Consider the following 17,511-nt stretch of genomic DNA (forward strand, 5'->3'; position numbering starts at 1 on the left):
ACTGTAGACAGAAGCTTGAAGATTGAATAGTGCGCCCCTTATAATGACTGCTTAATTGTTACCATAGTAAACTGACTCAAAGACTGGCTGCTGCGTGTGAAGCGCAGCCCTTAAATATTATTGCACTATTTCTTAAAATGCCGGTGTTTTGTTGCCGTCAGGGCATAGCCTGGAAGGTTCGTTCCTATTGTTTTGTTTAAATATCTGAATCGCGCGTTCATTCTTAAAATGCCGGTGTTTTGTTGCCGTCAGGGCATAGCCTGGAAGGTTCGTTCCTATTGTTTTGTTTAAATATCTGAATCGCGCGTTCATACCTCTCCCACTTTTGTATTCCGCTTTTCAATTGTTTCTACCCGTAACAATTAACTTCAAATGAAAAGTTTTATTGTTTTATTTCAAATTATTGCGAAAAGTGAAAATTTTGTTACAAGTTCCTAAGTCTACTTAATATGTATAGTGCTGTTTTGCTCATTTATGTATAGTGGTAAATATTACCTATGTGTTTAGTAACTCTAAAAATAGTGAAACTTTGTTAGAAATGGGTTTCAATAACATCTAAGATCAGTAGAATAATTTTGCTATTCAATAGTGATTGAAACCATTTCACTTAAATTTTTTAATTAATTCTAGCTCCATACTTTCTACTATACCATTTTTATCTATATGAAAGACAATGGTATCGGCTTTCATATTAATAGAAACATTTCATTTAAGTGCGACAAGTTAGCTACGTATTTCTTGCACTTTTTCATCTTTATTTGCACGAAGGAATCTATTTGATTGCATTAATACTCTACTATAATAATACATATATTGTTGTAATATTATCTTGCTAATATTTGCTTGCTAATATTATATGTATTCTATTTATTTCATATTTTGCTTCATTTACTATTATATTATATAAAAATATTTGTTAACATAAAATTAAGCTAATTATTCTTAATAAAAATTTGTATATTATATAATTTTTTTTAACATCATATTCTGGAAACATTTTACTGAAAACAAATTTTTCAAAAATTATTTTCTAAATAAAAATTACTGAAGTATATCTTTGAAAATATTACTATAGTATTATAGGAAAATATAACTGAAAATAGTATTAGTATAACTAGTCGACTATATACGTAGTATAAGTCAGTCGAAGGTTATATAAAATTATATATGCTTTTATATTTTAAGTGATTCTATATCTACTATAATTATTCAATGATCAATAACAAATAATTTTCTTCATTACTAATGCTGTAATTTGCTTTTTCTAAATCATTTTCTATGATATTTTAAATATCTTAAGAGATGGATTTGATGAATAAATAAGTTACATGTACAATATTTATAATTATTCTAATAATTCTTGTTTTATTCTCAACTATTATTGAACACATCAGTAGTGAAGTCACTCATAAACTCTTCTTATACGTACTTTTATCGTAAAAGTTAACCCTTTAATCATAATAACTAATAATATTTCTTTTTATTTTGTAAAGATTTTATTTCATAAAAATAAAATACTTGAAGGAAGAAAACTTCCATTAGCTTATAGCATAGCCTTGAAATAATTGGTTATCTTTTCATGTGAATCTATTGCTTACAACTGAAGATAATAATACTCAGATTTTTATGCTATACTATTTACATATTTGATATAATTTACTTGTATAGTATTCTATCTAATCAATCAGTTATGACAAATCTATGTATTCCGATATAGGGGTATATTAAAGTAAAATTAATATTCGTTAATCTATAAATTATTGTTATTTTGATAAGAATATATAGCCGTATTAATGAACTCACATGACTTAGAATTTAATTGAACAAGTGCTTGAATGTTTATCGTGGTGTAATGATTAGTTACTATTACTAACTTCTAAAATATATTTTCATGTTAAATTTTATTATTGTTATAATGAATAATGTTGTAAGTATAGCGATGTAGATATTATTTTGGTAAATTATCAATTTTAATTTATTCGGTTATTGTATTAATTTTTTTATAGACTTGACAAAATATGTTTTATATACTGTCTATAGTTAGACTAAAAACTCCCAGGTGTTCGGTGGGACGATTGCGGGCAAGTGGAAGGGTTAGCGCATTTATTCAATAATTAACACAGTTGTGTATCTTGCTATTTTTCCCTTTATTTACAGACTACACAATGAATATGATTCTAAGATGGTGTTGAGAATCTATGAGATCTTGCAGTTCGGTGGTAATTATCACGTGCCGTTAGAATGCAGAACATGCAGGGGTAGGAGGTTGTAAATCTTTTGATCCTTGACCTACTCCGCTTAATGTTAAATGGTTACACTGAAAGTAAGAGGTCGTAAATTTCTAGTACTTTTTTGTATAATAACCGTTATGATTGGCGCGCTCGCGCCTTCAAAATGCCCTTGTAACCGGTGTTTTTCTCGTACACCCTTAGCCGTTAGCGGTTACTTCGGGATCCAACAAATGCCCTTGTAGCCGGTGGGTGATACACCATCAGCCATTCGCAGGAGCTTTGCGATTCTTTGCGAGCTTTGCACTCGCACTTTCAATGTCTTACGAGTCCGGAGCGTATATGCTTTCAATAAATGTGTACAAGGCTGACGCCTAAGTGCATTCAATAAATGTGTTCTCTATTAATTGACTTCACGGAAATTTTATTTGTCTTACCGAAATCTGTGATGAACGTGCAGGTGTTACGCTTCTAATTTCCTGATCTTTCTTGGAATACAATCAGCACTATTGACTGCTTGAACTATAGCACACTTAAAACAGTTGTTAAATATATTGGCTTCACTGTATTTGGCTTACTAGCTTATAGTTGCTAAGCCTGGCTAAATTATCTACGTATAATGAGTAAAACTGACTGCCTGTTATGTAGCGTAATGTAGTTGCTGTATTAAGTGATAACTGAGAACTAATTGATTAAGAAATTTACCGTGAGCCTACAAGTCTGTTGAATACGCACACGAAACTTAAGGCTTGTTCGTTTTGTTGTTGGCTCTGCTGAGAAATATTTACTGCGTGAATTCATTGCACGAGTTTTTGCTATAGAGTTTCAATGCTAGAGAGTGAGGCTCGTCGCGTGCTTGCCTTATATATCCACGCAGCAGCTTACTTAGCTGGTAATAAAGCATCGTTGTTCCTGTACTGCAATCTTATATGAGGCGTAGAAGGAAAAAGCTAGAAGATTCGAGAATTCTAAGAAAAAACAAGGCGTATGAAATTTGGATAATTACTAGCGATGCCGATAGTCACGGTCTTGGAAGTTGGGTCAATCCCGAACATATACCTACAATTTATATGTACAGTAAGTATGATATTTTAAGATTTTGTGAGTAAAAAGATTATATCAAATTTTAGATTTTATAAATGCGATAATTTTTTTTTAAATATTATATTATGTTTCTTTCTAATATTTTATTTTTTAATATTATACATGACTCAGAAATAAAACGAGATTATTATTGTATTAATGAACAAATTTCCTTGTAGATAACAAAATTTGATAGAACTAATTTCTCGTATTACATTAAAACTTTATCAGCACTCCTAGTCATCTAATCCTATAGACCACGAGCTAACATAATTCTGTGTGAATAAAAGTAATATATTTTACTGTAAAAGATATACAATTTAAACAAATAATATAATAAATTAAAAGATAAATAAATTGTTAACTTTCGTATGAAACAGCCTTTGCATTAAGCTGTACTTGATGAAACGAGATCTTTATATTTTATCTACATTATATATTATCTACAGAAATCGGCTTTTTTAACTGTTATGATCGTATTTATCTCCTTTTGCATACTCTCACATTCAATCGTTAATTTCTATAATTTCATTTCGTTTCTAGGCGTATATATTTTAAAAATATATTATTCATGGTAATTCAGGATTTTTATGTATTAGATATGTAGTTTCAGTATTAGATATGTAGTAGTAGATTATGTAAATTAAACAAATAAATATAAGTTTCTGTACACCTAAATTCGTTTCTTAGTATAATAAAATATGAATATTTAAATGAATTTAAGAAACTAAAAAATGCAATTTTTTACAGTACAAAGCAATAATTACTGCTATTAATAAATATATAATTTTCAGAAATCTAATATTTTTAGTGAAAGTTTAAAATATCTTTTAATTGTTATACATTCATTTTTTAATTTTATTTTTGTTTTTACTTCGATTTACCTCTTTTATTACAGTATCTATTTCTTATTTGAACTCTCTTTTCTCAATTGCATATCCTTTCTTTTTATTTCTTGATATTTTTGTTATTCTCAATAAAGATAGATGATATACCTTCGAGTGTAGAAGGGCCAAATACCATGCTTTGTGTAGTCGACTATTTTCTAGAACGGCAGTCAGCCCTTGACGGATTGTTGTCTGTACACACTGGAGAAGCGAACGAGCGTTCCTTGTAATGGCTACACTGAGAGAGCGTATGTTACATGACTTTTCTCTTTATTGTAGACACCGTGTATTGGCGTGGCTAGAGCGTAGATGACTGGTTAGGATGAGTGACTGATTGTGAGGAATAACTGATACTGTGCACTTTATGACTACCGACACTACGTACTAAATGACTGCTTCATGTTAAATACGTGGAGTCTTGATGCGAATTTCCGTAAGTATCAGCACGGAAACTAACTCTAGCTAGAAATAAGCTTTCGGCTATTTGAGAATTCCACGAAAGCAAATGTAACCGTTCAAGGCTAAGCAGCCTTCGGAAACGATCAAGAACTAGGCTTTCGGCTATTCGAGAATTCGGTCGACGTTGCTTCGCGAAGGCTAAGCAACCATGTAGAACGTTCGCGAAATCTAAGCTTTTGGATAATCGGGAAATCGGCGTGAGAAAATGTAAACTTTCCAACGATTGAAAGCCTCGAATAAATGCTCCAATTCCGAACAGTATGTGTTTCTTGATATATATAGAAATTAGAATGTTCTTTTTTATAATATTAAGAAATATATTTTTAAAGAAATTTATATACTATATAGATAGTATCAATAAGAAAATCTTTTGAAATACGTGAATATATTTAAATTAGTAATTAAGTATAAATAACTTTTGTTAAGAAGTTTCTGATTCCTTTTAAAATATTTACAAAAATACTTACAAGTTCTAATAACTGTTTTATAAGTCCATTCCACTGCCTTGTTCGAGGATTTAAAGAACCATAATTACCATCCTGAACGATTTCAAATTCACATCTAATTCCTAAAAAATTTTCAATTTTAGCAATAAGATCTATGCAGTATCCTTCATATTTTTTATCGCCTATTGATCTTCCTTTAATTTCATCTTCCACTTGCATTACATAAGGCGGGCCCTATTATAAAAATAAATACTTCATTACATAATTACTACTACATAATTAAATTTTTTTAACAAATGCATATATTAACCACGAAAATTCATAATAATCGGTTTATTTGTATGTTTATTATTCTATTATTGTCATAAAATATTGTAAGGCATAAATAATTTTTGATATTCTTAATATAATGTAATTTATTCTAAAATAACGTAACTAATATTAAAAATTAATAATTAAAGAACAAAAATTAGAATTATAATAAAGGTATAACGTATAATGTTATACTTAAATTTCTTGTAGACTCACTACTTAATTAAAAAATAATATTATAATTTTACAGAATAGAGAAATTCTTCAAACTGTAGGTATTTTTTCTGTAACAGAAGTATTTTATTTTACTATAAGATATTTTTAATGCATAGAAAAATTTATAACAAGTATTAGTTATTATAACGAGGAAATGTTGAAAATCGACTAATAGAATGCGTTTTATATATAATTGTTATCGAACTATCGTATATTATGAAACTATATATATATATATATAAACTGAAGTATTATGACACTACTCAGACATATTTCGAATATTGCTATTAATCACTTTTCGGCCTCTCACTCTCCACGAACCTATCACAAACTCTACAACATCATTATTTTTATTATTAATTATTGAGTTGACAGAATATATATTTATATATTTCGATAAAAATTGTTTATGACCTAATGAAAATAATATAACAAATTTTTTTTGGTAGTAAAAAGAATAAAATATATTTATTTTACTTAAATAGTTTTGTCATTGAAAACTACAAAAAAAAATTTTAACTTACAAATTTTTATGTAATAATTAAAAATTATATTAAATATATATGTATACACATATATAATTTATATATACATTGGTTAATTATAAGATTATATAGATTTAAAAATCTGTATTTCTGTCAGAATTTATGACAATCTCTAGTAGAGCGAAAAACTTTATTCGAGTGAAAAGCGATCATGAATAAATAATAAAATAACTAGTAAACATAATTGAAGTAGATACATAATAGTTCAATACATAGCAAATACATATTAAGATTTTGATAAAGTAATAAAGAAGACTTACTCAAATTCATAGAAAAAAATGTTAAAATCTTTTTATCATGCCAAAAGCTAATATAACTGATATTAACAAATAATATACATATTTTAAACAAATTAAATTGTATGTTTTACTGAAAATATAAATTTTATAAATTATTAGCTATAAAATAAATATATGTTATTATTTATTTGTATTAAATTTTATTATGATAGAATTCGACCGAACTTGTAAACAATGTATTTGAGTAGATAGAATTTTATTTATTAAATAAAATTAAGAAATAATTTTACTAATTTTCAACATTAATATTATAGAAATAGACAGAATTTATTCTTTTTTATATGAATTAATAACTCACGTAAATTTTTTCAACTTTTCCTTGATCTTTTACATTTTTTTGTTTTAAATCAAATATCTTTTTAAGTTTAATAGTTTTAACAAGTAGGTTGTGTTGTTATAAATTTTTCAGTTACTATGTGTTCAGGATTGGAGCACATTCCAAGAAAATTAATTCTCCGAAATTTATAATCGTTCTAGCTCACGATATTGTAAATATTGATTCCGAAATTTATTGATCATTTAAAGCCTTTGCTTGCGAACATCCTGTAATGTTTATCTAGTCTCCGCATAGCAACGACCGTTAGAATTCTCCAACTGTCTAAAGTTTGCTTTCCTAGAATTCTCGAAACTTCTAAAGCTTTAATATCGAAGCCCTGTACAATTCTCCGCATAGCAACAGCTGCCCAATGTTGCCAGATAATCAAACTTGTTCGAATATTTAAAGCAAGCAGACGTCGAAGCGCAGGCACTTGCTTGAGTCAACTAAGAGGAGACACGCTGTACTACAAGAAGCGACTATAAGAAGTCCCTATATCCGGAACTACATTCTGGATTAAGGCGCCGGAAGTTCTGTTTTAAGACGTTATTGTATCTAGAACTGCATTCTGAATTAAGGCGATAGTGCCCGTTAAATCTCGATAAGTGCCACAGCGCGCACTACCAAGATACACTGAGGTATTGAATAATTTATATTTATATATCAAGAGGAGACTTGCATTTAAAACACCATACGTGGCACTATACAAGGAGTGTCAAGGATTTATGACCTCTCACTTCTCAGTGTAGTAATTTCCCACTAAGTACACTACATCAAAAGGATCCGGAGATTTACAACCTTCAACTTGGACTTGCAATGCATGCTACCTCCACGTGAAAAAACCACTAATGAACGGCAAAATCTCAACGATTTTCACCGCCAACGTATAATGATAATTGTGTATTTGTGAATTAATATTCAATAAATAACACGAAAAGCAATTGTATTGATTACTGGATTAAAGCATTAACCTCTCACTTATTCACACTGTTCCACGAGTAAACTGCTGGATATGGTCTAATCCAACCATCTTGGTCCTTCGACCAACGGGTGACTAGAATTCCGAAAACTATGGTATTCTAAATAATATTGATACATTCACTTATCAAATTCTTGAATTTATTTTCCTCAAAAATAAAATTAATTTGATGTATTTCCATTTAATTTATACTATTAATAATTTTCTATTCAATGAATCGGTGAATCATATGATATTACTGATAAATATTGTTTTCACTTAAAACCAACTAGAAAAATAATAACACAATTAATAATTTAGCGTTTAATAAATTTAATTTCTTTATCTTATGCTATATTAAATGCGCATTAGTGATATACCTTTCTCATCCTCTTAAAGTTATTATTGCCTTTTTAAATAACTATTAAAATTTCGTATAATAATTTCATATAACTAATTGTACTTACCACGCGTGTTGTAACCTTAAAAATTTTATTTCTGGCTGCCTCTGTTAAAGTGTTGTTAATTTCTTTTTCATTTCTATTAAGTTTCAAATAATGTTTTTGCCATTCACCTACTTTAGAAATTCGACCCGCCTGTATATTAATAATATCTAACTTAAATTCTCTTTCTTTTTTTTCGTTAAAAGACATCAAGTTTGTTTTTTTTCCAAATTTTACAATCTGTGGACGAATCGATAACACATAATATAATTAAATACTATAATATAAAATAATTAAATGTATTATAAATAGTTATTTATAATTAAAAAATAATTTAAAATTTTTACAGCTGATAAGATATTTTATGTATAATAATTTGATAATATATAATATTCTAAAATACAATATATAATCTTCTATTGTGCATTGTAAATAATATATATAATAATAATATATTCTTTATTATTCCTTGCTAATTCGATAAGGTAGTGCAATATTATACAAATACTAAGAATCGCATACGTAATGAATGTTTTGTTTATTATAATACCTATTTTATTTTTTCCAATAAAAGCATGCTTTTATTTTTATGGTATTAATTTATGATATAAAATAATTGTGATTTTTTTCAATTCATTTTTATTAAATAAATTTAGATAAATTTTAAAAAATAATAAATTATTTCCCTGGCTGTATGAATGCAAATTTAAAAATTTCGTCTATATAAAAAATAACTTAGCACTTCTTTTTACCACTAATTCTTATAATTTTTTATGATTTTATTTCATAATATTTCAATTTATAATTTTCTTATTATTTTTATGTTTTAAGATAATAATGTTATAGGAGTGATAATAAAAATATTTTATTTCTTGTAATACACGACAATGTTACTTAAGCAAATAGAGCAGTAAAAATCTGTTTATATAATATAATATGAGATTACAAAATGCTACTATTATTTAAGAAATTTTTTTTATAAGATTTGACAGATAATTTAGTACAATAAAATTTTATTATGTTTGGTAGTATGCAGTTGAAACATTTGTTTATCACTTATTTAATACGTATTTCATATATAAGATTACTCTTATAATTTTATTAATAATGTATATAATGCTTTTAATAATTAAAAGATATTTTAGGTTTTTTAATGGTCTTAATATCAAACAACATATATTTAATATTTTAGTTAGTTTAAAACTGAAAATGTACTTGATATTACTATTGCAGGGATACGATGAATTGAAAAAATGTATTAAAAATAATAATTATTAATATAAATAATAAATAATTTCAAAATTGTAAATATAAAATATTTGAATACATATTTATAAATTTGTGTTTATCCATAATACAAATATTAATTTGATACCTATTTATCGAAGTCTATGCATGCCTGAATATAATATTATTTTTATAAATATTAATGTTATTAACGTTATCATTTGGTGATTCACCTTTTAATCTAACATTAAATTATTATATCGTATGCATGTTTTTAAAAATTAAATTAGATTATGTGCCATAGTTATTATAATTTTACTATTTTTCGGTTACAGAACCGAATGGGCGATTCATTATTAAACTTCTTCTCAAAGTCAAGCTTCATCTGAAAGATCCTGATAAACAACAGATTAATCTTTCATTGATAAGAGCTACTATCAAAGCAAATCAATCAATCAATATATTTTATGATAATTAAGTACTGAAAAACAACTAATTAATAAACATTAATTGTGTTCAATAATTTAATTATATATTAATTTTATTCGATACTTTTATTATAAATAATTATATATATATATTAACTGTATTACATTCAACAACTGTATTGTTCAATATTTTACAAGCTAATAATATTAAATTTACTATTCTATTAGACTCACAATTAAGAAGGTTATTACTTTCATTCTGTTCGTAAAATAATTCCACAATCCGACTCGTCAGCCAAACGTGCAAAAATCAATTTAGAACAAAAACCCACTAGATGTTGTGTGGGGTTGCTGGGCAAGTAAAGGGTGAATGCATCGATTCAATAATTAACACAGGTCTGTAATATTGCTGTTTAATTCATTTATTTTACTTTATTTTCAATGGGAATTATTAATCTTGGTTAAATTACAAATGATCTTTATATTTCTTAATAATCTTGTGGTATTAATATGTCTGTTTATTGGATAATTAGAGGATAATCAATTTCTTATTCTCTGCATGTCACTGGTGAGATTATGATTTACTGTAACAAGAAGTAGGTTATAATCTATTGAATATTATCACTGAGAGGTTATGGTTATTGTAGTGCTCTGATCGAACATTACAATAGATATTGTGTGTCAATTCAACACGTGTGCAGTTGCCCCTAAATATAGGTCGTAAGAGAGCCTAAATAGAGATTATGCGAAGCTGTGCGGGAACAACTTATAGTTGGAGGGATTGAAAAGCCATTGTGGCGTCTGTAGCTGGTCTTGTTCTAGAGTATGTCCGAGAAGCTTCCGTAGTTGGACTATAATTCGTCCGTCTTCTACATAAGCCGAGAAATCAAGAATCTGTACTAGCTGTAAGGACTATACTTGCAGTGATCGTGATTTTCCAGTCTCTCTTCGGTGGCTTGTTATGACGTTCCCTTGCAATGTTGCAAATCTTTAGTTCTTCCTTATCTCCAAGTGAGATTACAAGTGGTCAGGTCCTATGCAATCCAGTCTTGATGAGATCAATTCAACTGTACACTAATTCACAATCGTAGAAAGAACTTCTTATTGAAACTCAGCTAGCTAAACGACTTGTCTCTCCGGTCCTCCTCCGTGAGAGTAGGTCGTGACTTATCCTTCAACTGTGAGAAGTATTTGGAAAGAGTAAATCATGGTACACTACATTTTTCTATCTTAAATGCTTCACTGGTCCCACTCCACTAGGGACCCCTTCTTCTTTTAATTAACCAATCGGAGGTCGTTCTTAGGCAGCACAATAGATTATGCGTGGTACAGTGCATTTTCCTTCTTAAATAGTTCACTGACCCAGTTCCACTTGGGACCCCTTCTTCTTTCAATTGTCCAATCAGAAGTGATCTTAGGCAGCATGATGAATTATGCACGCCTTCATTTTCACTTCCTTCCGGACTCCGTTCCGAATGTGCTAATCGGGAAAAAGTGTCGGAAGTGGGGAGCCCTTACTATTGGTCACCTCTTCTTGATCGCCTCTCCCTTTCCTGGAATTTGGCTAGATGAAGGGTCCTCTTGGGCGTGATCGTTTTTCCGATGCGATCGACTAGATGCGGCGCACTTGGAAACAATGCAAGCATTGTTCCAAAGGCTTAGTCCGCACGCACGCCTATTGCTTGTTATCGCACGTGCTGAGTTTTGGGTTGCAGTGAATTTTCAGGAAATGTTAGTTACTCGTTAGTTTACGTATATTCGACACTCAGTTAGAATCTACGTCTTCTTGACAGTAAACACATAAATTTTACCGTATCGGGAAATTATGAGCACGCTTGAAAATAAGCAAGAGTAAATAAGCAAATTATTCACTGGAAATATTCCAGATATTTTATGACACGAGTCCTAGATGATTCTGAACAGGAAGTTTTGAAGTCGTAATGCAAATTTTACAATATTGCTTGCCAGATGTTTTATTGTATTAAAAAAGGTCTCGCATTCTTAAACACATTCTATGTTAATAATTCTCTCTGCCAATCATATTTTTTGTAATGTAATATGGTTTTTCGATTTTTTGATAGCTTTAAAGATTATCATTATTACATTCTATATATAAATATAGTGATCGGTTAAAGAACTTGAAAATGCTTATTTCTTTTTCTTAAAACTCCATTAAGGAATAATTTTCAAAAGAATTACCCCATATAATGTTGTTTAAAATATGACTAAGTCCACCAGTTTACTGGTGAGAGAAAAGTGTGGATAAGTGGGAGGTGTGGTGCTTCAATTCAATATTTAATACATCTATTTTTTGTGCTGTTTATTGCGTTATACTGTTTAGTTAAATATATACTCTTTAAATATATACGTGATAGGACACTTAGAACTGCCTACAATGGATGCAATTGTGGTGCTACAAGCAGTGGATGCAACTATGCACTTTTTTTTCATTTGGATGTAATGACTTTCCTTCAGATGGCTACCACTCTTGGGCTTACCCGAGATATCTGGATGACTTGAATTTTGCCAGATGTCTAACGACTTGGGTTTTCCAGATGTATAACAACTTCGGTTTTCCAGATGTCTAATGACTTGGAAAGGGTTCTTGTAATTTCAAATAAATCTAAAATATCATCAATATAGACTTAAACTTTCTTTTGAAACATCTCTCATTAATCGACTAACACAGTATATAAAAGATGAATACAAATTTACAAAATTCTTTTATAAATCGAATAAATATTCGACTGGTTATATTAATAAACTTCAGTGACTTCTGCTAGTCGGCAAATTGATGAGTGTTTCAAATTTATACTCGATATAGTGACCTAAATATTATACTCAAACTATGCGAGACTATTATTTTGTATAGTACTATTATATTGTACATAGTTGAACTTTTATAAGAACTATTTTACAGAGTACTTGTGTTCGAAATTGAGAGAACCCTTTCCAAGTCCAAGTCCAAGATTGGAGGAGATCAGCAACAAGCTATCACCATATGGTACTGCACGAAGAAGTATCAAAAGATATACGATCTTTTACCTCTCAGTGTAGTAATCTATAACACACGATATATCAAGAGGATCCGGAGATTTACAACCTCCTTTTCTTGCATGTAATGTATGCTGACGCTACATGGTAACCGACAAGGAACTGCAAGATCTCAACGATTCTTATCACTTACTTAGAATCATTATTGTGTAACAAAAAGTAAAACGCAATAAACAGCACGAAAAACAGATGTATTAAATATTGAATTATGTACCCCTTCCACTTGCCCGCACTTTTTCTCCCACCAATACAATCGTTGGTCTTAGTCTAATTCGAAATATTTTGGCTCTTCGAGCCGGATGAATGGAATTCTAAACAACTTGCTATGAAATACATCGATTAAAAAATTAATTTTAAATCGTTTTTGAAGTATATAATTTGTTATCTAATATCCAATATAGTCTGTTAAGTCTGATTTTAATATAATAATTGATATTAAATAATATAAGGGAAATTAATACATTGTGAATATACATTTAATAACGATATAAATCGATTGAGAAATGTACATAATTTAAAAAGGTACAGTTTTCCATTTTACAAATATGAATTAGAGTTCATATTTGTTAGATACAACAAATTATCGCATATCTGAAAGTGTAAAATAATGGACAGTGAACATCTTAGTAGTTAATTTTGCTCTCATTGTATTTTCTTCAGGTTTTTTTTTCTAATATAACACAAGTATTTGAGCGTGTTATTTTTTTCATAATACATATTCATGGAATAATGCAATTATATAAATTTATACATAAATACATGTTTTTATATCAATCTATAAAATAATGAAATACAGCAGTCTCGTTTATGTATCGGTAATTAACAATGACGGTAACGGAACACAAATAATTGTAAAGCACAATTTCAAAGATTGGCTGTTGATTGTGCATATAAATGAAAGGGTAGAATAAAACAGGAAGGTTGAATAAATTGATAGAAAAGAACAATGTTTTGGAAGGAAATAAATAAACTAAATAAATGTGAAACATGGAATCTCTTTCGAAATTGTAGACAACATCATTATGATATGTATAATGGTATTATAATAAGTTCGCATAAACATTTCTGAAATGGATGTTATTTAATTCAATATTTTAATCTACTAAAATACAAAGAAATTTGGTCTTATTAACATCTGTTCAGGAATTAAAGCAGTTTTCAAGAATTTAAATTGGAAAAAGTACAAACTCCTGGTCCCTCATGTTTGTACACACGATTCAGCGAATTCGGGAATTTTCCTACGTCTTAAATTCTAATATACGACAATATTTCCGTATAGCAACAGGTATCGGCGCTGTTACCGGCGCCGCAAGCTGCTACGCGAATATTTAAGAGCAGCTCGCCACGCGCCGGGCACTGTGCTTTTAACATCCACTCAGTCGCCACACATCTGGCTCACGATGTTTTTACTATCTACTCAGTTATCCATTATAGCTCACTGTAATTCCACACCTCGCTCATTCATCTGTTATTATTAATTAGTGCATTTTCATATATATAGTATCAGTTATCACGTGTGACCACAAGAAACGTAGCCGCATATCAGACAATCGGTCTACAAAACATACGTGCGTTATTATAAGAATCTTCTATGACAGGTTAGCAATGAGGTGCGCCAGTCACGCAGCCAAACTGCATGCCCTGTTGGTAGTTCATAAGGTACATCCTTTTATTATTTGTACAAGCTAGTCACCGACGCTCGAATCACACCATATATAAAGTCCAGACTGGTAACGCAATACGCTCTCTCAAGCCGATCAGACTAGAGACCGTACGTTCATCCCCTACATGTTATTACATTGTCTAGGTCAGACTACAGCTATCAAATAGTCGACTATAACTACCCAGTGTTAAGTCCTTCCGACCTCGAAGGACCTGTTTATCATTTATTGTTCTTGCGTGAGACTAACACTAATGCTTCCATATTCCCTTTGGAATATGATCCATTTGCGTAACTACTACCACAGACACTACAGTATTTTCTCCTTTTAAGTATGCTTACTCTCCCTACAAAGCATTCTTGATCACCATTACCATTATCATTACCATCACCATCTTCCCATGCTCATGAATTAGCATGGTCGATTTTTCATCCTGATCTTTACAACATCAGCATAGATTCAATACTTAACATACACAGTAATTTCCATAGCATCAACGACAACCAAGGACCCAAGGAAGCACCTTTACCACTGCAATAGAATACTTTTCTCTCTCTCTTCCTTGAAGCAATCAACAAAACTGCAATATTATAATAATTCATAAACCAGAATAAAACAGTATCTTCATTCAAAAAATATATTATATAATATTTTCAGACCTTCCACTTATGCCTTTTCCTCCTAATCGTTACGGCGAGAGACTAATCCACTGAACTATTGAATTGCCAGTTCGAACCACAAAACAAACACTCAATATTGAACAACATCAATGCCCTTTTTCAAAAATATTTTTAATGAATTATTCAAATACAATATTAATAACCCATACTGAAGTGTACAAAAAAGTATTGCAAATAGACACAATCATCGTACATAAAATAGATTCATGCTGTGGCATGTTTTTGTAATACTACTGATATTAATGTAATAAATATAATAGATATGTGTTCAAAAATAATTACACTAATCTGACTGGTAAGCCAAACGTGCAAAATCAACTTAGAACAAAAAAAAACACTAGATGTTGTTTGGAAAATGCTGGACAAGTAAAGGATTAATGCACTGACTCAATAATTAACACATATAATTATTAATGCTGTTTACTCCATTTATTTCACTTTATTTCCAAGTTGGGATCATTAACCGTGATGAGATTACAAATGACGTTTATATTTCTTAATAATCTTGTGGCGTTGAGGTATACCATTTTATTGGAGAACTCGAAGTGTTACGCTATAACTGGTGAGATTACGATTTACTGTGAAATGAAATAGGTTATAATCTATTGAATATTGTCACTTTGGAGGTTATAATCGTTGTAGTGCTCTGATCGAACACGACAATCTTGTAGTGTTTCAACTCAACACGTGTGCAGTTGCTTCTAAATAATGGGTCATGTAAGAGCCTAAAATAGAGGTTATGCGGAGCTGTGCGCCACCTGTGGCGTCAACAACTGACCGTTGCTGCGATGTGCTCTTCCAGTGTGGCGTGAATAGCTGTTCGTTGAATGAAATGAAAAGCCACTGTGTGGCGTCAACAGCTGGTCCTGCTTTTAGAGCATGTATGCGAAGATTGACTAGTCGGACTTGCAGCCGTCTGTTTTCAGAGTAAAGCCGAGAGACGAAGAATCAGTACTAGCGGTAAGGACTTACTTGCAGTGTAGCGTGATTCTTCCAGTCCCTCTTCGTTGGCTTGATGTGAAGTTCCCCTTCAATAATTGCAGCTCTTAAGTTACTTCCTTGTTTTCAAGTGAGATTACAAGTGGTTTGGTCCTATGCAATCTAATCTTGATGAGATCAATTTCAGCTGTATACTAATTCACAATCGTAGAAAGAACTTCTATTAGACTCTGCTGAACGACTTTGTCTCTGGTCCCCCTCCATGAAAGTAAGTCGTGGCTTATCCTTTCAATCGTGAGAAGAATAGGAATAGGAATAAGCTATGGTTCATTACATTGTCCTTCTTAAATAGTTCACTGATCCAGTTCCCTTTGGGACTCCTTCTTCTTTCAATTATCCAATCACAGGTTGATTTTGGGTAACACAATGGATTATGCACGCCTTCATTTCCACTTCCTTCCGGGCTCAGTTCCGAATATGCTAATAATAGGGAAAGTGTCGGAAAGTGGGGAGCTTTTACTCTTGGTCACCTCTCCTTGGTCGCCTCTCCCTTCTCTGGGACTTGGCTAGATGAAGGGTCCTCTTGGGCGTGGTCGATCTTCCAATGCGATCGACTAGATGCGGCGTAGTTAAGAACAATGCAAGCATTGTCTTAAAGGCCGAGTGCGGACGTACGGCTATTGCATGTTGTCGCACGTGCGGGGTTTTTGGGTTGTAGTGAAATTTAGGAAATATTTGTACTCGATACTTTACGCACATCTGATATTCGTTCAGAACCTACTTTGGAGTTTTCTTGGCAATAAACACATAAAGTTTTACTGCACTGGAAAGCATGAGTACGTTTTTAGATAAGCAAGAGTAAATAAGCTAAATATTCACTGGAGTTTTCCAGATGTATTGACCACCTCGAATGTCCATCGACCGTGGGAAGTCATAGCAAGAAATTGTTTTCGCAATCTCGAACAATATGAAATTATGAATATAGACATATTTCTACTATTCAACAAATATAGAATTTAAAAATTACAAATGCAGACAAATTTTTGCAAGTATTTGCAATTTATTTTTATATTATTTAGCCATTATTGTAGATAATAAAAAAATGTGTTTTATACTCTTTATTGATACAAATTTTAGTCGTCCATTTTTTCAATACTATTAATTTTAAAAGAGATACTCTATCTCACAATTTCTATTAAAACCAAATTTCTATTATATTTGAGTGAAAAACAATTGAAAAAAACAAGTATTTAATTATAAATATTAATTATATAATTTATGAAAAAATGAATTTTTCGTCATATAATTACTACAAAATTACTAAAAATAA

At 30.3% G+C, this 17,511-nt stretch overlaps 1 protein-coding gene across 1 annotated transcript in view; it reads right to left on the reverse strand.

Annotated features, from left to right (window-relative positions):
- LOC105366824 (glutamate receptor ionotropic, kainate 2) overlaps window positions 1-17,511 on the reverse strand; it is a 71,757-nt gene that overhangs the window by 20,603 nt on the left and 33,643 nt on the right. The window contains exons 6-8 of the mRNA XM_011505395.1: window positions 8,401-8,432; window positions 8,217-8,289; window positions 5,125-5,337 (exon numbers count right to left, since the gene is read on the reverse strand). Coding sequence (XP_011503697.1) covers window positions 5,125-5,337; window positions 8,217-8,289; window positions 8,401-8,432 — 318 coding nt within the window. The remainder of the gene's footprint in view (window positions 1-5,124; window positions 5,338-8,216; window positions 8,290-8,400; window positions 8,433-17,511) is intronic.

Source organism: Ceratosolen solmsi, unplaced genomic scaffold (assembly GCF_000503995.2).
Source record: "Ceratosolen solmsi marchali unplaced genomic scaffold, CerSol_1.0 scaffold75, whole genome shotgun sequence".
Lineage (NCBI taxonomy): Eukaryota > Metazoa > Arthropoda > Insecta > Hymenoptera > Agaonidae > Ceratosolen > Ceratosolen solmsi.